The 23,737-nt window shown below is 48.2% G+C and overlaps 1 protein-coding gene across 1 annotated transcript in view; it reads left to right on the forward strand.

Annotated features, from left to right (window-relative positions):
- col7a1 (collagen, type VII, alpha 1) overlaps nt 1-22,717 on the forward strand; it is a 418,430-nt gene extending 395,713 nt beyond the window's left edge. The window contains exons 111-119 of the mRNA XM_086000010.1: nt 3,960-4,040; nt 5,202-5,255; nt 8,191-8,244; nt 9,778-9,840; nt 9,952-10,014; nt 12,713-12,829; nt 15,414-15,491; nt 20,573-20,626; nt 22,637-22,717. Of these exons, the coding sequence (XP_085856136.1) occupies nt 3,960-4,040; nt 5,202-5,255; nt 8,191-8,244; nt 9,778-9,840; nt 9,952-10,014; nt 12,713-12,829; nt 15,414-15,491; nt 20,573-20,626; nt 22,637-22,717 (645 nt within the window). The remainder of the gene's footprint in view (nt 1-3,959; nt 4,041-5,201; nt 5,256-8,190; nt 8,245-9,777; nt 9,841-9,951; nt 10,015-12,712; nt 12,830-15,413; nt 15,492-20,572; nt 20,627-22,636) is intronic.
- Nucleotides 22,718-23,737: the final 1,020 nt, after the last annotated feature.

The following is a 23,737-nucleotide window of genomic DNA, read 5'->3' on the forward strand; positions in this document are numbered from 1 at the left end:
TAGTTTTGCTCTTCCCCACAAGTGGAAACATTCTCTCTGTATCCACTCTATCAAAACCTTTCATAATTTTAAAGACCTCTATTAGGTCACCCCTCAACCTTCTCTTTTCAAGAGAAAAGAGACCCAGCCTGTTCATCCTTTCCTGATAGGTGTACCTTCGCATTTCTGGTATCATCCTTGTAAATCTTCTCTGCACCCTCTCCAGTGCCTCTATATCCTATACACAGTTTGTGTCATTTCTTTTTATTCCCTGCACAACCACAGTCTTATTTTTCCATTTTTTATTGCTGCTTGAAGATATGACCTGTTAACTCATTACTCCACATCAGTCGGGCATCTGCATTGGGCTCCCTATAATCTGCATGACTGGGAAGTACATATAAAAACACATTAAGCACTTGCTTCATCTCGTGACTCTTCCTAACTTTATCTGGCTCGTGACTGGCATAATCCACAAGGAGTGTCCTGTAGTTTATCCTGTCAGTTATCCAGATCAAATTTGGCCTGTAGATTATCCTATCAGTCACACACCATCCCGACTAGGACATATAATGGCCGTTCCTTCACCATAACAACTCACTGTCGAAGAAAATTTCTCTTCATCTCCCCTCTGGTTCTTTTGCCAATTATCGTAAATCTGTGTCCTCTGGTTACCGACCCTCTTGCCAGTGGAAACAGTTTCTCCCTATCTACTCTATCAAAACTCTTCATAATTTTGAATACCTCAGTCAAATCTTCCCTTAATCTTCTCTGCTCTAAGGAGAACAATCCCCAGCTTCGCTAGTCTCTCCGACCTAACAGCACTGTGGGAGCATCTTCACCACACGGACTGCAACGGTTCAAGAAGATGGCTCACCACCACCTTCTCAGGGGCAACTAGAGATGGGCAATAAATGCTGGTTTGCCAGCGATGCCCATATCCCGAGAATGAATATTGGGAAAAACAAGTTATCTAAACCAAATTTGGCCAGTTCACGTTCAAGTGTATGAATATCCCAAATATGCAGTCAGATGTCAGCTATCTCACAGTGAGTGAGTGAATGAGTACATTTCAAAGTTTTGAATTACATTTCCAATCCAATAGAAGACATTTACAGGAAGAATGGTGAACTGCGACCATGTGAGAAAGTATTTCAGCCCAGACCTGAAATCTGTAAAAACAGGTCACGCCACAGATAATACCACATTCCGAATGCTAGTTTCAGATGAAGAAGTCCCGCAGGCCCATTTTATAGAATGATACAGCACAGAAGGAGGCCATTCGGCCCATCGTGCCTGTGCCGGCTCTTTGAAAGAGCTCTCCAATTAGTCCCACTCCCCCTGCTCGTTCCCCATAGCCCTGCAAATGTTTCCTTTTCAAGTATTTATCCAATTTCCATTTGAAAGTTACTGTTGAACCTGCTTCCACCGCCTTTTCGGGCATCGCATTCCAGATCATCACAACATACACTGTAAAAAAAAAATTCTCCTCATCTCCCCACTGATTCTTTTGCCAATTATCTTAAAACTGTGTCCTCTGGTTACCGACCCTCCTGCCAATGGAAACCGTTTCTCCCTATTTACTCTTATCAAAACCCTTCATAGTTTTGAACACCTCTACTAAATCTTCCCTTAACCTTCTCTGCTCGAAGGAGAACAATCTCAGCCTCTCCAGTCTCTCCACATTTTTGACCTCGTTCTTCCAGAATGCCAATCTTTCCATTTCCCATTACAGCATCTCACAGTTTCTTAAATGAGTCCAGGACCCTAGTCTGAACCACAGTTCCTGGCAACCTGTTCCAGCTGTTACTAGTCTCCTTTGTAAATAAATATTTCCCAGTGTTTGCCTCAAACTTGCCTTTCACCACTCTGCACCTTCAACTGTAATGGCTGAACTGGCTTTTTTTATTTATAATATTTCTGTATTGTTACACTCAGCATTTTGTCTCAACATTAAGCTAGCAAAGTTAAAACCAGGCTGGTTGCTATGGTAATTTGACGTGTTAATTAGCTGACCCATCATAGATGTCTTGGCAACAGGGGCTGTTTGCTTTTGCAAAGAACATTGGGAAGACCCCACAAAGTCAGTTCACTGAAATGACCATATTGTAAATAATCGTCTTAAACCATCGATAAAGATCGTCTCCTTTGATTTCGAGGATTTGCAGGGGAGTTCTCCCCGGTGTCCTGGGGCCAATATTTATCCCTAGACCAACATCACTAATAAAAAAACAGATTATCTGGTCATTATCACATTGCTGTGTGTGGGAGCTTGCTGTGCGCAAATTAGCTGCCGCGTTTCCTACATTACAACAGTGACTACACTTCAAAAAGTACTTCATTGGCTGTAAAGCACTTTGGGACGTCCTGAGGTGGTGAAAGGCAGCTGTATAAAGTCTTTCTTTTCAGTCAACGAAAGAGAATATTCATTGTTGGTTCATTAAATCATAAAAGCCGCATAATCTACACACACACTTCAGGTAAGGAACAGAGAACTTTCTCTCTCTCTCTCTCTCTCTCTCTGGCTAGCCAACTAATACTTGAATTACCATCGTGACCAGCAATGTTCCCCGTCACTTTTTTTTTGGGTCGCGCGGTCCCTTTAAATGTCCGCGCATCCGCGGTTTTTTCAATTTAAAAGCCGGCTGCCCGGCCGCATAGCTTGAAGGGAGCATCGGTGACCAGTCTGTTTTCAATCATGTGTTGAGACAAATGCTGAATTTAACATTAGGGAAATGTTACAAATGTAAAAAAAATTTCTTCAGACAATACAGATAAAGACCCAATCATTGCACTGTACCTTCCGGTTCCGTTGCCCCAACACAAACTCAAAGTATTGGTCCGGGTTGACTCGATCCTTTTAAGATCTGGATGTTGTGGCACCACAAGGGTGCACAATACTCCAGCCGCAGTATCGTACAGCTTCATATGTTAAGAGGTGGAGCTCCTTGATGACTGAGTGTGCAAATGCACTACATGGTGTGGCATTGAATCTTAAACGTTGGGTAGAGATCCTTGGGGGGTGATTTTGCCAATGGAGGCGCGTTGGAGGTGGGACTGCTGCTTGTCGGGTCGTTGTCTGGCCTCCATCGATTTGTGGCCAACCCACGCTATTTTCCCTTGATTGACCTTGTTAAGCCCGCCCAGCGGGCTCAGCAGGCCAATTAAGGGAAAGCCGGTTACAGAGAACGTCAACGTATGATGTTTGACAGATGAATTGTCATCGTTTGACAGCTCTGTGAAGCTGTCAAACACTGACATTCTATGTAGTTTGATGAGTTCTTGAATTCAAGACTCATCAAACCTCTTTCTTTAGCAGAAATTAGATGGTTGTTGCATTGGAGAATGCAGCAGCCATCTGTCATCTCTGCCGCGGAGATGCGAGACTCTCCGCATCCCCAACGATTGAAGCCTGCAGGAAGAAACAAAGGTAAGTAAACTTTTTCTATCACTTTCCACTTACCTCACCTACTCACCTCTCCACACTTGCACCCATCACTTACCTCCACAGCGCACTTTTGCACCCCTCCGACCCCTGCAGACCCACTGCTCGCCTTGGTGACCCTGGCGGGGTTCGCAGCCTTCGGGAAGCCCACACTTGTGTGGGTAAAATGGGGATAATCCTCTTATCTGCCTGTTAACTACCTGTTACCAGGCAGTTAAGTGGCTGTAATCCTCTTCCCGCCTCCAAGGAGACGGGACCCGCCGCGGGTCGGTTACCCGCCTCCTGGCAAGATGGCACAGGGGCGGGATGGGCACCCACCCCCAGATTCTGCCATTTTCCCGGCAGTCCCGCCTCCCCAGGGCTGGCAAGATCGCGCCCTTGGTCTCTTCTGATTTAGTTGATGTCAGCTGGGTTGACTATGAGGGACATCTCTGCGCTGTTATCATCACGTTCTCGAGTAGGTTTTAGGGAGATACTCTACCTGGTGTCTGTTACTATCTGCTAACTGGGGTTTTTTTGGGCGGATTCTTCACAGGGAATACCAGGAAAGAATGGTGTTGATGGAGTGAAAGGAAACCATGGCGATAACGGAGAAGTGGGATCTAAAGGTTTCAAAGTAAGTAATCGTGAGCAGCGTAATGGCGGGCGTGTGGGAAATCTTTACACCACATCGACTTGAACTGTGAATAGCACTGAGGAATTACTATAATGAATCCTTCCGAGCTTGGGCTGGATATGCATCGGGTATTTCAAGCTGTGTAATGGTGGGGCGAATTATAGATACTTATGGGCCTGTCAAATGGCGGGGGCAATTTTAAGGGGGTGGATTGAATCACATTGGCCAAGGTGTACTCTTTCCTCTCCTTTTCATTTCCAACGCATGAGAAATGTCTGTTTACGACATTTGGTGAAGTAACTGACCTCACCATATAATATCGAAACCTTTTTTTGCTTGTGTGTAAAAAAGAAATCCCAGCGGTCCTGAAATTCCATGGGCGGCAATCCCAGTGACCGTGCCGGGATTCAATCCCGGGATCCACGTGGCAACTGCCAGGAGCTGCCCCGGGAAGAGCGGCATTGTCTACATTGGTACATAAGGTGTTTTTTTTTTACACGCACCATTTATACATTTTGAAAACACTAACTGGATCTGCTGGTACAGGGAAGGGGTGGCAGTGTCTTCTCCTTCTCAGGCAGCCCCTCGGAACCGAGGATGACTTGCTTCCACACTAAAAATGAGTTCTCAGGTGACTGATGAGTCCAATGCGGGACCTACAGTCTCTGTCACAGGTGGGGCAGACGGTGGTTGAAGGGGCGGGTGGGTGGAGTGCTTGGGTTGACGTGCGCTCCTTGCGCTGCCTGCGCTTGGCTTCCGATTGCTCCCGGCGAAGAGACTCTAGGTGTTCGGCGCCTTCCCGGATGCTTCTCCTCCACTTTGTGCGGTCTTGGACCAGAAATTCCCAGGTGTCGGTGGGGATGTTACACTTTTTCAAGGAGGCTTTGAGGGTGTCCTTGAAGCGTTTCCTCTGCCCACCTGGGGCTCTCTTGCCATGTCGGAGCTCCGAGTAGAGCGGTTGTTTTGGGAGTCTCGTATCGGGCATGCGGACAATGTGACCCGTCCATCGGAGCTGATTGAGCGTGGTCAAAGCTTCGATGCTGGGGATGTTGGCCTGAGCGAGAACACTGACATTGGTGCGCCTATCCTGCCAATGGATTTAGTATTGGTACGCGAAGGGCAGGTATACACGATGCCTAAAAGCTTTGGTTTGTTTTGCAGGGCGACAGAGGGATGAAAGGCGCCTGTGGGATAGATGGTGATAAAGGAATTAAGGTAAGAAACGGGCAGGGAGATTTACTCGTTGATTTTATTTCTTCCTACTTCCAAAAAAAATGCAAGAAGGAAACAAGTAATTTAAGCTCGAAGTTAGGAGACGTGATACTGGTTAGTGTCACCATCAACATGGTAAAATCACCTTCTTCTCGGGCAGTCCCTCGGAACCGAGGATGACTTGCTTCCACACTAACAATGAGTTCTCAGGTGACTGATGAGTCCAATGCAGGACCTACAGTCTCTGTCACAGGTGGGGCAGACGGTGGTTGAAGGGGTGGGTAGGTGGGGTGCTTGGGTTGACGTGCGCTCCTTCCGCTGCCTGCGCTTGGCTTCCGCTTGCTCCCGGCGAAGAGACTCGAGGTGTTCGGCGCCTTCCCGGATGCTTCTCCTCCACTTTGTGCGGTCTTGGGCCAGGGATTCTCAGGTGTGGGTGGGGATGTTGCACTTTTTCAATAGTTTTGTGTGAACACGCAAAGCTAAAGGCCCAACATTTGCGATCGGAGGCTTCCCGCGGGCGGATGCCTCCGACCTGTAAAACATCTACACATTTACCTGGTGGCCCAGGAGGTACGGAGGCTCGCGCTCCTGGGCCTCTCCGGGTATGCGCGGGCAGAGGTCCCCGTATCCCAGGGGCGCAGGCAGTTTGCGAGCGCCCCGGGATCACGTGGGCCGGCCCAACCAATAAACGAAGAGAATCCCCATTCCTACTTATAGGACTTACGTACACAACTCCCGTAGGTATGAATGGGGATCACTTTAAAAAATACACCAACACATGAAATAAAAAAATTTTAAATTACATATTTAAAATTAATTAAAATGCCATTTAATTAAATATTTTAAACAAAAATTTAATTTTTTTATTATGGGGGATAAATTTGGTCGCGCCCCCTTTGGGGCGTTTACTTCGCCGGGGCCCTGAAAAAGTTAGCGTCCCTGCGGCATAAATTGAATGGTCGCGCCCCAAGCAGGAGGCAGCGCGCTATTGGAAGAGCTCCCCCTCCTTCCTGGGGTGCTCCCATTCAATATCGCGGTATTGCAGGCCTCCCTCCCCTGATTAAAGGGGAGGGGCCTAGCGCTGCGCGCACCGGGGAGCGGGGTGCCGGGAAAACAGCCCGACACTCGAGAGGACTGCCGGGCTGACCGATCCCCGCGGCTGGCACCCCGCATGAAGAAGCGGAAAGCGAGGGGCAGGTGCTGGCAGATGGCCCCCAAAAAAAAGGTCGACCGGCGCCTGCCCTTTAATTTGAGCCGCCGCGGCTGCAAAAACGCCCCCCCCTGACCCTGCCGGACAAACAGGGAGGTCTTGCTGCAGTTGTACAGGGTATTGGTGAGGCCACACCTGGAATACTGCGTGCAGTTTTGGTTTCCATATTTAAGAAAAGATATACTTGCTCTCGAAGCAGTTCAGAGAAGGTTCACTCGGTTAATCCCGGGGATGAGGGGGTTGACGTATGAGGAAAGATTGAGTAGGTTGGGCCTCTACTCATTGGAGTTCAGAAGAATGAGAGGCGATCTTATTGAAACATATAAGATTGTGAGGGGGCTTGATCGGGTGGATGCGGTGAGGATGTTTCCACTGATGGGTGAGACTAGAACTAGGGGGCACAATCTTAGAATAAGGGGCTGCCCTTTCAAAACTGAGATGAGGAGAAACTTCTTCACTCAGAGGGTGGTTAATCTATGGAATTTGCTACCCCAGAGAGCTGTGGAAGCTGCAACATTAAATAAATTTAAAATGGAGATAGACAGTTTCTTAGCAGATAAGGGAATTAGGGGTTACGGGGAGAGGGCAGGGAAGTGGACGTGAGTCTAGGTTCGGATCAGCCATGATCCTATTGAATGGCGGAGCAGGCCCGAGGGGCCGTATGGCCTACTCCTGCTCCTACTTCTTATGTTCTTATGTAAATTGTGCGGCCATGAGGCACGAACGGGGTGCTGCACACGGCGATGATGTCATTGCCGGAGGCACAGCGCCACAGAGCGCTACCGGCTACTGCCGCCGCTAACCTCCCACTGAATTTTGCGGGGGGCGTTAGCGGCGCCATGCCCGGGCGCTAGGGGCTGTGCAGCCCGGGGGGCCGCTAACTGGAGGCGCAAAGCAACCCAATGTTTCCCCCTATATGTTTTAACGGGGCTAAAAAATAAACTTACCTTATTGGACAGGGTTTTTAATGTATAAATGAGTGATAACATTTTATTTTTCTATTTTTTAAAAACTTCATGGGCATTCAGCAGGCGGAAGTTGGGCAAATAGCGCAAACTCTCCACCCGCGGAGGCCCGTCTCCCGGGGATACGGAGGATCTGTCAAGAGGATTCTTGGGAGATCGCAAGCTATGGGTTTTAGCGCATGCGCTCTGCATGCCTCAACCCGGAACTTGCGGGGCCCCTACGGGCGCGAACGCACCTCGTACCCACCCGTAGGAGGTGCAAAATACGGCCCAATATCTAGATTTTCATTTTTATTTAAAGATTTACATAAAGCATGGCTGATCTGTACCTCAACTCCATCTACCCGCCTTGGTTCCGTAACCCTGGAAACCCTCACCCAGCAAAAATCTTTCAAGCTCAGTTTTGAAATTTTCAATTGACTCCTCCCCCCCCCAGCCTCAACTTTTTTGGGATGGAACGAGCTCCAGATTTCCACCCTGTTTGTGAAGATGTCCTTCCCGACTACACCCAAGTCTCACCTGGAAAGCGAAGGATATAGAGAGAGAGAGTCGAAGCTGCCATGGCTAACATAAATATTGGAGCAGGCTTCCTATGCCTAATGCCCTACTCCTCCTCTCTGCTGCCTCTGTTGTAGGCACGTCCTCTGTCACTCTCCATGTTAACTAGCCACTGCATCCAGTCCTTTTCATCATTAAAAACAAACCTTAGCTTCTGTCTCTCGTGAGCCTGTGCTTTCTTACACTTTTGCATTTGTTTGTGTAGGGTGACCCTGGCATTCCCGGGAGACTCGGATTCCCTGGCAGAAAGGGAGATCAGGTAGGTAAACATTGAAACGGTACTCGGATCCTAGCCACCTTCAGATGAACATTTAAGGGAGGTGATGAGGAACATCATCCGGGCACACTGCATGTTCAGTACTGAGGACCCATTGGTACAGATTTTTAAAATTTGTTCAGAGCGTGTGGGCATCGCTGGCAAGGCCAGCATTTATTGCCCATCCCTAATTGCCCTTGAGAAGGTGGCGAGCTGCCTTCTTGAACTGCTGCAGTCCGTGTGGTGAAGGTACTTCTTTGTAGTGATTTGGTACAACTGAGTGCCTTGCTAGGCCATTTCAGAGGGCAGTTAAGAGTCAACCACATTGTTGTGGGTTTAGAGTCACATATAGGCCAGACCGGGTAAGGGCGGCAGATTTCCTTCCCTAAAGTGCATTAGTGAACCAGATGGGTTTTTATAACAATCCAATAGTTTCATGGTCACCATTACTGATACTAGCTTTTTATTCCAGATTTATTTAATTAACTGAATTTAAGTTCCACAGCTGCCGTGGTGGGATTTAAACTCACGTCTCTGGATCATAAGTCCTACATGGCTTATATAGTCCAGTACCATAACCACTCTGCTTCCGTACCCCAAAGATCCAATCATTGTTCCATTTAGTCACCACCAAACCAAGAAAAATATTATGAAGCTGCTTAAAACTTCCAAACCTAAGTATGGAGACACAGGAGGGCATTTTAAATCTGGGCAATGGTGTAAAATTTGGCTCCTGATCACATAATGATGCATACATCAGGTGAGGGCCGGATTGGGGTCCCCTTTGAGGAATAGCCCTCCAACATTCCCTGTCTTGGTACACACATGTCTACTTTAGGCATAGAGCACAAAAGCCAGGAAGTTATGCTAAACATATATAAAACATTACTTTGGCCCCAGCTGGAGTATTGTGTCCAATTCTGGGCATCACGCTTTAGGAAGGACGTGAAGGTTTTGGAGAGGGCGCAGAAGAGATTTACTAGAATGGTTCCAGGGATGAGGGATTACAGTTACGTGGACAGACTGGAGAAGCTGGGGTTGTTCACCTTGGAGCAGAGAAGGCTAAGAGGAGATTTGACAGGTGTTTAAAATCATGAAGGGTTTAGATAGAGTAAATAAAGAGAAACTGTTTCCAATGGCCGAAGGGTCGATAACCAGAGGGCACAGATTTAAGGTGATTGGTAAACGAACCAGAGGCGATGTGAGGAAAAACTTTTTTACGCAACGATTGGTTATGATCTGGAATGCACTGCCTGATAGGGCGGTGGATACAGATTCAATAGTAGCTTTCAAAAGGGAATTGGATAAATACTTGAAGGAGAAAGAATTGCAGGGATATGGGGAAAGAGCAAGGGGGAGTGGGACTAACTGGATTGCTTGTCGAAAGAGCCAGCGCAGACTCGATGGGCCGAATGGCCTCCTGTGCTGTACTATTCTATGATTCTATGAATGTCCGATTGTGCTAGTCACTAGAGTGGAATAGCAGTGTTACTGCGTTCCGATGCTCTTTATTTATTTCTATGTCTTGTCTTTCAGGGTGAATCAGGTGCCACTGGCTCCCCAGGTGTAACTGGGAAAGAAGGCCTCATCGGACCCAAGGTATGAAACCAGTGACCGATCTTTGTAGAGTAGCGCCACGGGAGAAAGGCACTCCTGGCACTTGACCTTTGTGCAGCTCACAGTACTGATCCGTTCTTGTCTACAATGCAGGGTGACCGAGGGTTCGACGGGCTCCAGGGGCAGAAAGGAGAACGAGGAGAGAAAGGAGAGCGGGTGAGTTACAGTTACTGACACAAAGTGGGGATCCATGTGTCGTCAGACTAACTAGTGTAAAGAAAAATTCAAGTCGTGACTTTAACACTAACCTCCGACTGTGCAGCGTTCCCTCAGTACTGCACTAGGAGTGTCGGCCTGGATTATATGCTCAAGTATCTGGAGTGGGACTTGATGACCCGGAGGTGAATGTGCTACCCACTGAGCCACAGCTAACGCCTATTACAGAGTGTTGCTCCAGCAATGGAATGAAGGCATTGGAATCCCTGGTCAATCAAGGCTTTGTTAAATATAAAGAAAATATTACATTAAGCCGATTAAGCCTCTGATGTAAAAAAGACTAACGAGCACTTGGTTTGAGTATAAAACAAGGCTTTAATCAACTGTTTCACAGTCATGAGATTCTAGTTACATCACTAGTTCCTGGTTACAGAAACATCCTGAGCAAGCTGGGCCCACGCCCGAGTATTTATACTCCTTGGACGGCGCCACCAGCTGGTCGCCCAGTGTTACTTCATGAGTCATGATAAGATTCCTGACAGCCTCCATGCTTCATTTGTCTAAAAATTCATTTGCACAGCCGTGATGAACGATTTTCTCGAGCTCCCCAACAGGATGTGTCCTAATTCAATTCTACGCTTTGAATCAGTGGAAGCTGGTGGTAAAATAGGCGTCTAATGAGCGAAATGAGACACGCCAAGCAATACTATCGGCTTACATCCATCTGTCGATTGCACACTGATGTAGTTTTAATGCGCAGTTATACTGCAGCGCTTGGTCTCAACCAGTGTTCCCTCTGAGCTGCGCGCCGCGCCTTGCTCTGGAGGTCCCGCGCAGCCGGCTCACCGGCTTTCGAATGGAAAAACCGGGCGTGCGCGGAATGTTGAACAGGCCGCGCAGCCCGTTAAAATGGCCGCGCACCCCCAAAAAATAATTAAAGGCAACATTGGTCTCAGCCCGTGAGGCTGGTTTTTTTTTCCTCTGGAGTTAGGATGACTCCCTGGGGTGTCTCCAGTGGTCGGGGTTGGAAAAGGGGGATGCGGCGTCACCATTTTACCGGCTCCATTGCCACTTCCCGATTTCCAGTATCTGCCGCACCTCGGGTCTGTCCATTCAGGCGCAGGGATTGAACAATGGGCGCGCTCGAATTTCTAGGCCTGTGTGTTTAGGGGAAAAAAATAGATCCTGTAATTTTATTTTTAGTAAACGTGGCCACTCTTTGCACACCAGAATCACCCTGAATCTGAATCTACTTTTTAAATCATGCGCTTCACTCCAATATTTGTCCCTGTTTTGATCAGCTCTGTGTTTGAACAGCCCTGTGGTCTGTACTTTATTTCCCATCGCCGCTAATTAACTCCAGTGACAGATCTTATGAAAGACAATATCTGAAGTTCTATACATTTAAGGAAATGAAGAGCCCGGAGTTGAAGATCCCATTGAACATCTGAAGGTTGATGTTTGTTTTCCTCTTGACGTTCTCCCCCCTGGGAAAGCGGCCTGATTGGGATAAGCAGGGAGCGTGTGAAAAAACCCGGCCCATTGAGTTGTAGTTTAGCTTGGGAAACTGCCAATGCTCATCTCACACACAGGAAGCCAAATCTAGGCCCTGAAATTCTCCTATTAATGGCAATTGGACAACACTTGTCTTTCTCCGTAAGAACAACCCGCTAACAAAAACCAGAGCCCACAGCAGTTTCAAGGTTAGTTGTGGAGAAGATCAGAGAGGCTCCCATTTTTTTTTCATTGTAAATATAAAGGATTTGGCCCAGTTACCAATTACAGGAAACTCTTGTTTAAACGGCACTTAAATATCCGGAATTCTCTATTAACCGGCAAAATTCTCACTCCGAAAACAACACCTCAATAACCGGCAATGTTGCCGAGTCCAAGTCTCCCACGGTGGCCGAGTTAGTCAGTGGGGGTAGTTCTCCAAACTGCCACTACTCGGCTTCTTGGCGCTGTCGGGAGTCGGAACACCTCAATAACAGGAGTCTGACTCTCCCGCGCTGCCGGTAGTCTCTTCTGATCCGCCATTTTACAGGGGTACTGTGTGTCTCCCACGCTGCTGGTAGTCATTGCATTGCATTACCCTCAACTGGCAGTACTGTACTTAATCAAGCATCTTCCACCATCCATTTAACACAACATTCTGTAGGTGAGTACCCAATTACTGTATACTGCACATTGCTTGATTTTTTTATTTTTCTTTGTTAAAAATAGCCTCGGTCGATAACCCTCTCCATCATGCGGAATTTTTGATCAGCCAGCACCATTCCGGTCCCGTCGGTGCCGGATACCAAAGAGTTTCCTGTACTCTGGAGCCACGCGCTGGAAGGCCACAGTTGCAGTAGGGTCGCCAACTCGGGTTGGGCGTGTTCCTGGAGGTCACGTGACCTCCTGCCTCCAACCACCGCCATTGGTCACCCAACACGTCCATCCGCAATTCCCACGCCAACTGGGAAAGCCAACAGACTCTCCATTGCCCAATGGGATGAGTCTCCCAAAACGCCAATAGTTTTTGTAACTAATAAGCCAGAGTGTTCAAAGAAAAGGCCCCCCGGCTGCTCTATCTCCCCCGGGGATTTTGCTCGCAGTGGTGTTTCTGGAGATTAATCTTCAATTCCTGGAGACTCCAAGTCAGTCTTGGAGGGTTGGCAACTGTCCTGCTTACTGTCACTTGTCTTTCTATTTTCAGGGCTTTCCTGGTGTCGCTGGTCCCCCCGGCCTGCGAGGAACCGATGGAATGTCTGGCCCCCCTGGACCTCTGGGCTCAGCGGGCCCCAGGGGACCTGAAGGAATTCAGGGTCAAAAGGTGATGAATTATTCTTGCTCTCTACGCTGTAAGAAGTTTTTTTTTTCATAGTTTCTTTTATCAGAGATCACTTCCTGTTGCCTTTTCATTTCTTGATGCGATCACAGTAGAAACCTCCAGCATTAAGCAATGCTGGACAACCATCAACCTGTGGAATTAATGATGTGAAGATCAATCAAAAGCTCAGAGCACAGGACACATTCTTCACGATGCCTGCAGGTCCCCATATTCTCTGTTAAAGTTACAGCTGATTTAATTTTCCTGCCTTTCTGCAATTTCTTCTAACTTTCTCAGGATTTTTTTTTATTGCACATGGCACAGACTTGGAGATCTGAATGGCGCAAATCTTTGCTCACATTCCAGACTACAAAGAGTTAAATAGCACGGTCTCTCTGCACAGCCCAGACTACGAAGAGTTAAATAGCGCAGTCTGTCCTCACAGCCCAGACTACGAAGAGTTAAGTAACGCAGTCTGTCCTCATAGCCCAGACTACGAAGAGTTAAGTAACGCAGTCTGTCCTCACAGCCCAGACTACGAAGAGTTAAGTAATGCAGTCTGTCCTCACAGCCCAGACTACGAAGAGTTAAGTAACGCAGTCTGTCCTCACAGCCCAGACTACGAAGAGTTAAGTAACGCAGTCTGTCCTCACAGCCCAGACTATGAAGAGTTAAGTAACGCAGTTTGTCCTCAGCCCAGACTACGAAGAGTTAAATAGCGCAGTCTGTCCTCACAGCCCAGACTACGAAGAGTTAAATAGCACAGTCTGTCCTCACAGCCCAGACTACGAAGAGTTAAGTAATGCAGTCTGTCCTCACAGCCCAGACTACGAAGAGTTAAGTAACGCAGTCTGTCCTCATAGCCCAGACTACGAAGAGTTAAGTAACGCAGTCTGTCCTCACAGCCCAGACTACGAAGAGTTAAGTAACGCAGTCTGTCCTCACAGCCCAGACTATGAAGAGTTAAGTAACGCAGTTTGTCCTCAGCCCAGACTACGAAGAGTTAAATAGCGCAGTCTGTCCTCACAGCCCAGACTACGAAGAGTTAAATAGCACAGTCTGTCCTCATAGCCCAGACTACGAAGAGTTAAGTAACGCAGTCTGTCCTCACAGCCCAGACTACGAAGAGTTAAGTAATGCAGTCTGTCCTCATAGCCCAGACTACGAAGAGTTAAGTAACGCAGTCTGTCCTCACAGCCCAGACTACGAAGAGTTAAATAGCGCAGTCTGTCCTCATAGCCCAGACTACGAAGAGTTAAATAGCACAGGATTGTTTTCTTTGGAACAGAGGAGGCTGAGGGGAGACTTGATTGAGGTGTATAAAATTATGAGGGGCCTGGATAGAGTGGACAGGAAGGACCTATTTCCCTTAGCAGAGAGGTCAATAACCAGGGGGCATAGATTTAAAGTAATTGGTAGAAGGATTAGAGGGGAGTTGATGAGAATTTTTTTCACCCAGAGGGTGGTGGGGGTCTGGAACTCACTGCCTGAAAGGGTGGTAGAGGCAGAGACCCTCATCACATTTAAAAAGTACAGGTAGACTATCCTTTATCCGAACTTCCGAAAACCTCTATTTAAAAAAAAAAAAAAAACGAAAGTTTTTTCGTTCAGCGTAAGTCGTGCGCACGACGTACGCTGAGCAGGGCAGAGGGTCACAGAGTTCCCTCCTGGGTAGGAGATTGCAGGCCGAGCCGGGCAGTGTGAAGGAGGTACCGGGAGAGTGAACCCAACAATACAGCGGCCCGTCCGATATTCTTTTCTCCACCCCCCACCCGACCCCCGACCCGTCCGATATTCTTTTCTCCCCCCTCCCACCCGTCCGACCCCCGACCCGTCCGATATTCTTTTCTCCCCCCTCCCACCCGACCCCCCCCCCCCCCGACCCGAACCGCGGCCCGTCCGATATTCTTTTCTCCCCCCGACCCCGACCCCCGACAAATTTCCCAGTCTTATAACAATACCTTCTGAAATCCGAAAAATTCCGAAAACTGAAACTCAGCTGGTCCCAAGGCTTTCGGATAAGGGATAGTGTACCTGTACTTGGATACGCACTTGAAGTGCCGTAACCTACAGGGCTACGGACCAAGAGCTGGAAAGTGAGATTAGGCTGGAGAGCTCTTGTTCGGCCGGCACAGACACAATGGGCCAAATGGCCTCCTCCTGTGCCGTAAATTTCTGAGTCTATGATTCAGCCCAGACTGGGAGTTAAATAGCACGGTTTGCCCTCATAGCCCAGATTACAAAGAGTTAAATAGCGCAGTCTGTCCTCACAGCCCAGACTGGACCATTCACTTCATAGCACCCTTTCACTTCATTACCCACCATCCAGTTTTCATTAACTCAAACCAGCCTTCCTCCAGAGACTGGAGACCTTTGGGAAAACCACTTTGTGTTAGTTTAGCCTGACCATCTAAAACAGACCATGGCTGGTAACTCCTCAGCCCCAATGTGCGATGAGGTTGTCTACCCTCAATGGTTCTGAGCTTTTCTCCATTGTTAGTTGCTGCTGTGGTTGTATTATTGCGCCGCAGAACATGTAGGTGGAATGTTAAATATAACGGTGTTGCTGTTTTGTGTTTGACTCCAGGGTGAAAGAGGTCCTCCCGGCGAGAGCGTTCCAGGTCCCAGAGGAATCCCAGGAGTCCCAGGGGAGAGAGGAGATTCAGTAAGTGTCAGGACAATGAGCTATGACACCAGATAGGGAGGAGCACATACTCAAAGTCCCAGAGCACTGGACCGTGCAGTTACGTCACACACCGTGTAGCCCAGAGCTCACTGTCAAACATCTGCTTCCCGGTGGCATGGTATCGTAGGGCCCCGTCTTTCCAATCAGGCGGCCGTAAGTGCGAGGGCTCCCTGTTGCTCCAATTCATCCCTCCTCTTCAGATATGAGTACTCTTTGGGCCTTAAACTGGACTGTTGGGCGAATTTGAACAGAGCCCAGATTGAATCCATTAGCGTGCATACTGGCTTTGCGTCACTAACTGGTTGGCAACACTTCCAGATCCGGGCCAGCTGTCTGAGCCAGAGCCAGTTTGGATGTTCTGATGTTTGACCGCACGTTGTGTTCTTGTTGGCTCAGTGCAGGATAAGCTCGTATTTACCTTAGTGTGATGCAGTTTGCACTTTCAGGGCCTGAAGCCATGAACTGTGCTCGGCACTGGCTAAGACTGCTGCAGTGGCTCTGTGTTGAGTCCTGCCTGTGTATGCTGTAACCTAACTTGGTATTGGTAATCATAGGATCATACAGCACAGAAGGAGGCCATTCGGCCCATTGTGCCTGTGGTGGCTCTTTGAAAGAGTTATCCAAGTAGTCCCACTTCCCCCACTCTTTCCCTGTAGCCCAGCAAATGTTTCCTTTTCAAGTATATATCCATTTCATCCGTGTTCACACCGTTTGAAAAATTGTTTTCCACCATCTCCAGTCAACTACCAAACCCGCGACCTCCACCACCTGGAAGGACAAGGGCAGCAGGCACATGGGAACACCACCACCGCCAAGTTTCACTCCAAGTCACACACCATCCTGACTTGGAAATATATCGGCCGTTCCTTCATCGTCGCTGGGTCAAAATCCTGGAACTCCCTCCCTAACAGCACTGTGGGAGTACCTTCACCGCACGGACTGCAGCGGTTCAAGAAGGTGGCTCACCACCACCTTCTCAAGGGCAATTAGGGATGGGCAATAAATGCCGGCCTTGCCAGCGACGCCCACATCCTGTGAATGAACAAAAAAAACCTACCAAATATTAGACAGGCCCATACTTATAAGAAGGCTACCTTCTCCGTCAAACAGCATGTGAGAAGGACAGCTTTCTTTATTGTGACTCTATATTTAGGTTCATCCTTATTGCATCTGAAAATAAGGACAGCCAAACTTGACTATGAAAATGCAATATATAACTCCAACTGGTATCACCATCGCCCTCCAGACTAGACTAGGGCTGGCTGAATGTTCCCCACTATCCCACTCACCAGACTGCCAAGGATCCGACAATCACAAGACAAGTATTTCCTTATGCTCCCAGTTCCCACTCCAATAGACAACTCAGTCCCTCATTTACTAGAAGATTGACTTCTCCCGCCAGACCACCAAGAACCAAAGAGGTATATCACAACCAATAGACCGTAGACTCCTGTCCATCAGAGATCTGGGCAAAACCCGGGAACACACAGCAGAGAGTTCTGCTCCACCAACCTTTGATTTTCTGCCTTTTAATTTTAATGGTTAAAAAAAATCCGAGGTGGGGAATGTTGCACGAGTGATCACAGAAATCACAGAAACCCCACAGTGCAGATAGAGGCCATTTCGGCCCATCGAGCCTGCACCGACACATATCCCACCCGATCCCCGTAACCCCTACACCAACACATATCCCACCCTATCCTCATAACCCCACGTATTTAATCCCCCTAACACTAAGGGTCAATTTATCATAGCCAATCAACCTAACCCGCACATTTTTGGACTGTGGGAGGAAACCGGAGCACCCGGAGGAAACCCACGCAAACACGGGGAGAATGTGCAAACTCCACACAGACAGTCACCCGAGGCCAGATTCGAACCCGGGTCCCTGGCGCTGTGAGGCAACAGTGCTAACCACTATGGAAAATCCCGGCCCAGATGTTTCCCCTCCAGGAATCAAGCCCCCGTCCCTTTCATCTCCGACTAACCCACTCACATCTGTATTTTTTTTCACAAATTAGCAGCCAGCCCTCATCTTTGTCTTTGTTAATTAAAATAGCAAACAGATCATTAAACAAACCTGCTTCCTATGTGTTTGATCACCTGGTTATCCTGACCTGAACTATTAAAATGGCCCGGGAGACAGCCCCAGTGCAGGCTCACCCCGCTGGCAGGGCCTAGCCCTGGCATCATGGCCTGGAGATTATAGGGGCAGCAAGCGTGAAGGCCAGGAAATAAGGCAGGAGGCCGAAATCCCCTGCTCTCCCGCCTCATTAAAATCGTTCCGTCCCCACCCAAGGCTGCATTAAAGGGGCGGAGACCTGCTGATTCGAGTCTCCACCACCTTTTCCTCACTCACAGAAACATAGAAGGTAGGAGCAGGAGTAGGCCATTCGGCCCCTCGAGCCCGCTCCGCCATTTAATGAGATCATGGCTGATCATCCAAATTCAGTACCCTGTCCCTGCTTTCTCCCCATATCCCTTGATCCCTTTAGCCTTAAGAAATATATCTAACTCCTTCTTGAATATATTTAATGAATTGGCCTCAACTGCCTTCTGTGATAGAGAATTCCACAGGTTCACCACTCTCTGGGTGAAGAAATTCCTCCTCATCTCTGTCCTAAATGGCTTACCCCTTATCCTTAGACTGTGACCCCTGGTTCTGGACTCCCCCGTCATCAGGAACATCCTTCCTGCATCTAGTCTGTCTAGTCCTGTTAGAATTTTATAAGTTTCAATGAGATCCCCTCTCATTCTTCTAAACTCCAGCGAATATAAGCCCAGTCGACCCAATCTCTCCTCATACGTCATTCCTGCCATCCCAGGTATCAGTCTGGTGAATCTTCGCTGCACTCCCTCCATGGCAAGAACATCCTTCCTCAGATAAGGCGACCAAAACTGCACACAATACTCAAGGTGCGGTCTCACCAAGGCCCTGTACAACTGCAGCAAGACATCCTTGTTCCTGTACTCAAACCCTCTCGCTACGAAGGCCAACATACCATTTGCCTTCTTAACCGCTTGCTGCACCTGCATGCTTACCTTCAGCGACTGGTGCACAAGGACACCCAGGTCTCGTTGCACTTCCCCTTCTCCCAATCTATGTGCCCCGAGAGTTCCTTGGGAGCAAGGACCAGGAAAATCCGCCCCTAATCCCTTCAGGTGAAAGATGGAGATCCAATCATGTCTCCCCACCCCCAACAGTTTCTCTTTGAGACATAGCCCCCTCCTTCCTCCTGCTTCAAATTTGGAATTTTCCTCGATGTCTCTTCCCCCCCCCCCCCCCTCCCCCCACCACAAACATTTTTAATAGGCAGTGGGGGAGGGGAGAAAATGACCAGGAAACAAAAGCTGATAAATTGGGAAGGGGAGTTTGCCCAAATCTAAGAAGTTGCAACGGCCAAGACTGAATATAAAATTGCTTCGCCTTAAAGCCCTTACTCAATGAACGTCAAATCAAAATTCACTGCAACCTCCCCCCCCCACCCCCTCCCTTGATTCATCATAAAGGCCTTCGAGGGGTGACTGTTGCAAATTGGAGCCAAGGTTGAAATGTTGTTGTGATCAGTCAGGACATTGAGGGTCCTGAACCTTTGATGAAATCAAAAACAGAAACACACAGTGACATCCGTGTCCATAAACTGACACATGCACATTGGAGATAACACACCGACTTGGCAGCACTTTGTCTTGGGGACTGTATTTTGGGAACTAATTGGTCTTCTGGAGCACAGTTGTTGAGTGTCAGACTGCTTCACGAGCCAGAGGTGCCTGTTCCTCAAATATTTAACCTCGGGGAGAATATCAAAAAATCCATTGCTTATTTTCGCGCTCGATGGTTTTGCACCAGGAGGCTACAGATTCCACAGAGTGCGGCAGTTCCTTCTGATTTCTTCTTTTGTTTTGGCACTTTCCCGTGCCGTTGTCTGTGACCAGCCAGTACAGCGGTGAGGTGCGGTTTTAGCCGGGCGCAGCTAGCAGTGTGAGCGGTCTGACTGCCCCCATGAGCGAGAGAATGTCTCTCTCCACCACCCACCCCCCCCCCCCCCATTTTCTAAGAGATGGTTGGGTATAGGGCCTGAAAAATCCACGCTCACGCAGTAGGGAATGTACTTTATATGGGGGAGTGTAGAGGAAGCTTCACCTGCCTCAAGCCCATGTACCTGACTGCAGGCCCTGGAGAAGGTGCAGAGGAGATTTACTGGAATGGTACCAGGGATGAGGGACTTCAGTTATGTGGAGAGACTGGAGAAGCTGGGATTATTCTCCTTAGAGCAGAGAAGGTTAGTAACCAAAGGACACAGATTTAAGATAATTGTTAAGAGAACCAGAGGGGACGATGAGAAGAAATCTTTTTACGCAGCGAGTTGTTGTGATCTGGAATGCGCTGCCTGAAAGGGCGGTGGAAGCAGATTCAATAATAACTTTCAAAAGGGAATTGGATAAATACTGGAAAAGGAAACATTTGCAGGGCTGTGGGGGAAAGAGCGGGGCAGTGGGACTAATTGGAGAGCTCTTTCAAAGAGCCAGCACAGGCACGATGGGCCAAACAGCCTCCTTCTGTGCGGTAGGATTCTATGACATTACTTGATTATAATACAGGGTGGAAAATGCTTGACGTCCCACATCTTGAGCGCAAATCCCACCAAAATTAGGTTACATTCTGAAGAAGCTTTGTTTTGCTTTAAGTATCTTTGGTGTTGCATTGATGTAATAGTAGGGGGTATAGTCTAAAAATTAGAGCCAGACCTTTCAGGAGTGAAGTTAGGAAACACTTCTACACTCAAAGGGCGGCAGAAGTTTGGAACTTTCTTCCGCAAACGGCAATTGATGCTAGATTAATTGTTAATTTTAAATCGGAGATTGATAGATTTTTGTTAACCAAAGGGTATTAAGGGATACGGGGGCCAAAGGCTGGGGATATGGAGTTAGGTCGCAGATCAGCCCTGATCTCACTGAATGGCAGAGCAGGCTCAATGGGCTCCTCCTGCTCCTGTGTGTTGCATGTGTTTGTGTCCCTGGCTCGCGTTGACCTTGTATTTTGTTTTTCTGTGGTTAAGGGTGAGCTGGGTCTCGATGGCCCAAAAGGGGACCAGGGAAATCCAGGAATGACGGTACGTGACTTTTTTTGGTTGGAACTGTGATGGTATTTTACAATATCCTAAAAAACCCAGCCTGATTGCTCTGTGTCACACTGCAGTGAATATGGTATAAATTCTATACTGACGGCTAAAACTCTGGAGACTTTCCGGAGCCTAAATGAGAGGCCTGGCCTCAGTCGCCCTCCCTGGCTACCTTCAATTCAAAGTTGTTTAATTCGACTTGCTGGGTTCACTAAAAAGGCATACTGTGCCATTTTGGTGCAAATACTTAATACAAATTTCTGGATGGTTGTAAATTAGACAAAATGTGACTTTGAATTATCAATAGGCTGCATTGTTCCAGGTTTTCTTTGCTCGTTCCATGTTAAGTGCCTGTGTTCTAATCTCTTCACTTCGACAGCCATTACGTGACAGAGGAGGGATCCAGATTTATGCCTGGAAAATAATGACCTTCGACAATATTTGATTATGATGGTTTGGCGGGCGTGGCCATCCAGTTGTCATGAGTCCAACCGTGGCAGGTTATAGTGACAATAAACCCACTGATGTCCTTCGGGAAGGGATCCTGAACTCCCTTCTGCCCTACGAGTGGCCCCAGTCCCACACTTACGTGGTTGGCTCTGAACTGGCCGAGCAAGCCACTCAGTTGTACAAGGAATCGCTTGGGACTAGCCGTGGCTCAGTGGGTACCCTCGCCTCTGAGTCAGAAGGTTGTGGGTTCATGTCCCGCTCCAGAGGCTTGAGCACATAACCTAGGCTGACACTCCCAGTGCCAGTACTGAGGTGACGTCTTTCGGATGCGACGTTATACTGAGGCCCCATCTGCCCTCCCAAAGCACTCTTTGAGGGAGAGTAGATCAATTTTCCTGGTATCCTGGCCAAATATACTTTGTCTGAAGTGAATTGCACCTAAAGGCAAATTTCTGACTGCCTGAGTTAAACATTGGAGGAGACAACGGCCGCGATTTTCTCCTCTGTGTCGGGATGGGTGCGGGTCAGCTGGTTTCGGGTTCCAGTCCCGCCCCCTGCTGCCTCTGCTCCACAGATGGGATTTTCCCTTGATTGGCCTTAACGGCCAATTAACAGGGAGCGGGTCAGCTGACGTCATTTGATGACGCGTCATCTGCCAGTTTCCTTAAAGGGACCATGCACAATTTTATTTTGACAGTACTGAGGTGCTGAAAGCACTGACAATCACAGCACAAAGGTGAACTCTTGCACCCAGGCTCTCCAATGACTCCCTCCATAGGCTGGAACAGATGGCAGCTGCAGGTGAGATGACAGAAGCGATCTGTCACTGGTGAGAGAGGTTCTCCCAATGAGGTGGCTCTGGACATACAGTTGGATTTAAAAACTTGTAAGCTAAAGAAATCTGTATATGTATTAAAAATGCAGTAACCAACATTTTCTTTGCTCTGAAACTCACCATGTGCAACATGGCATCCTTGACACCACTTCTGCAGCTGTCATCATTCCACAAACATCAGACCAGACTCACAACACGCCACATTTACCTGGCGTGTTGTCTGGACGTCGGGAAACCCGACCCAGAAGCTGGAAAATCAAAAAACAGGATGAAAACTGCTGACAAGTACCTGTTAATAGGCAGTTAATTGCCTTTAATCCGTTTCCCGCTGCTAGGTGTCGGGTCCATTCGCAAATCGGGGACCCGACACTTGGGAAGGATGTTTGGAGGCGGGTTGACGGCGGGACCGCAACCCGCCGTCAGTCAAAAGGACTTTAACCTCTGACCCACCTCCAAACCCGTCCTCTGAGCGCCGGCAAAATCGCGTCTGATTTACAAACCCCACTGTGAACGGGACCAGTTTACTCCGGACTGAACTTCAAAGGTGGCACCCAGGAAAACCGCAGAATGTCGCCAGCCAGCCAGGCGACAGACTGAACGTCTTTTGCGGCAGTCGGTCTGATTAGCGGGTGACCGCAGGTCCCCCGAGGGTGGGTCAGCCCTGTGACGGTCCAGCAAACAGCGACATTAATCCTGTCCTTTTTGCTTCCTGACAGGAGGATCAGATCCGTGCATACGTGCGGCAGGAGATGAGTGAACACTGTGGTGAGTGGCTACCTTTTCAGTTAAAGCAATGACCGCAGGCCTGAGACACCGACGTAAACATCCACTTAGGGAGTCCACTATCTGTCGCATTAACAGGGCCGCATCCTTTCATATTAGAAATTGCATCTGCAGTAAAATGGTTCAGTCGGCAAGGTGTTTGTTATGTACATCGGATTATAAAAATTAACTCTTGCCCAAAAAATGGCCATAGCACACCCTCCTCCCCTCACCCCTCGTGATATATCTTTTAACAGGTGGAGCAACCATGCTTGAAACATCACATAGCAGAGAAGCACCAAGATTGAAAAGAGTTATGATTGGGTTTTAAAAGACAATTGCCTCATGCATTTAAGGGGAAGGGAGATAAGTACATGAGGGAGAAAAGAATAGAAGGATATGCTGATAGGGTGAGATGAAGTAACATAAGAATTAGGAGCAGGAGTCGGCCATTCGGCCCCTCGAGCCTGCTCCGCCATTCAATAAGATCATGGCTGATCATCGACCTCAACTCCACCTTCCCGCCCGATCTCCATATCCCTCGATTCCCCTAGAGTCCAAAAATCTATCGATCTCAGCCTTGAATATACTCAACGACTGAGCCTCCACAGCCCTCTGAGGCAGAGAATTCCAAAGATTCACAACCCTCTGAGTGAAGAAATTCCTCCTCATATCAGTCTTAAAAGCTCGGCCCCTTATCCTGAGACTATGCCCCCTAGTTCTAGACTCTCCAGCCAGGGGGGAAACAACCTCTCAGCATCTACCCTGTCAATCCCCCTCAGAATCTTGTATGTTTCAATGAGATCACCTCTCATTCTTCTAAACTCCAGAGAGTATAGGCCCAATCTACTCAATCTCTCCTCATAGGACAACCCTCGCATCCCAAGTAGGATGGGAGGAGGTGTGTGTGGAGCATAAACGCCGGCACGGACCAGTTGGGCCAAATGGCCTGTTTCTGTGCTGTAAATTCTATGTATTTCTCTACAATCTCCTTTGCAAACTCGACCCCAGACCAAAATCATAAAAAAGTTTGAATCTGAGGAGATAGAAACCGT

This window comes from Somniosus microcephalus, chromosome 11 (genome assembly GCF_052327205.1).
Source record: "Somniosus microcephalus isolate GS21.2 chromosome 11, FLI_Smic_1.0, whole genome shotgun sequence".
NCBI lineage: Eukaryota > Metazoa > Chordata > Chondrichthyes > Squaliformes > Somniosidae > Somniosus > Somniosus microcephalus.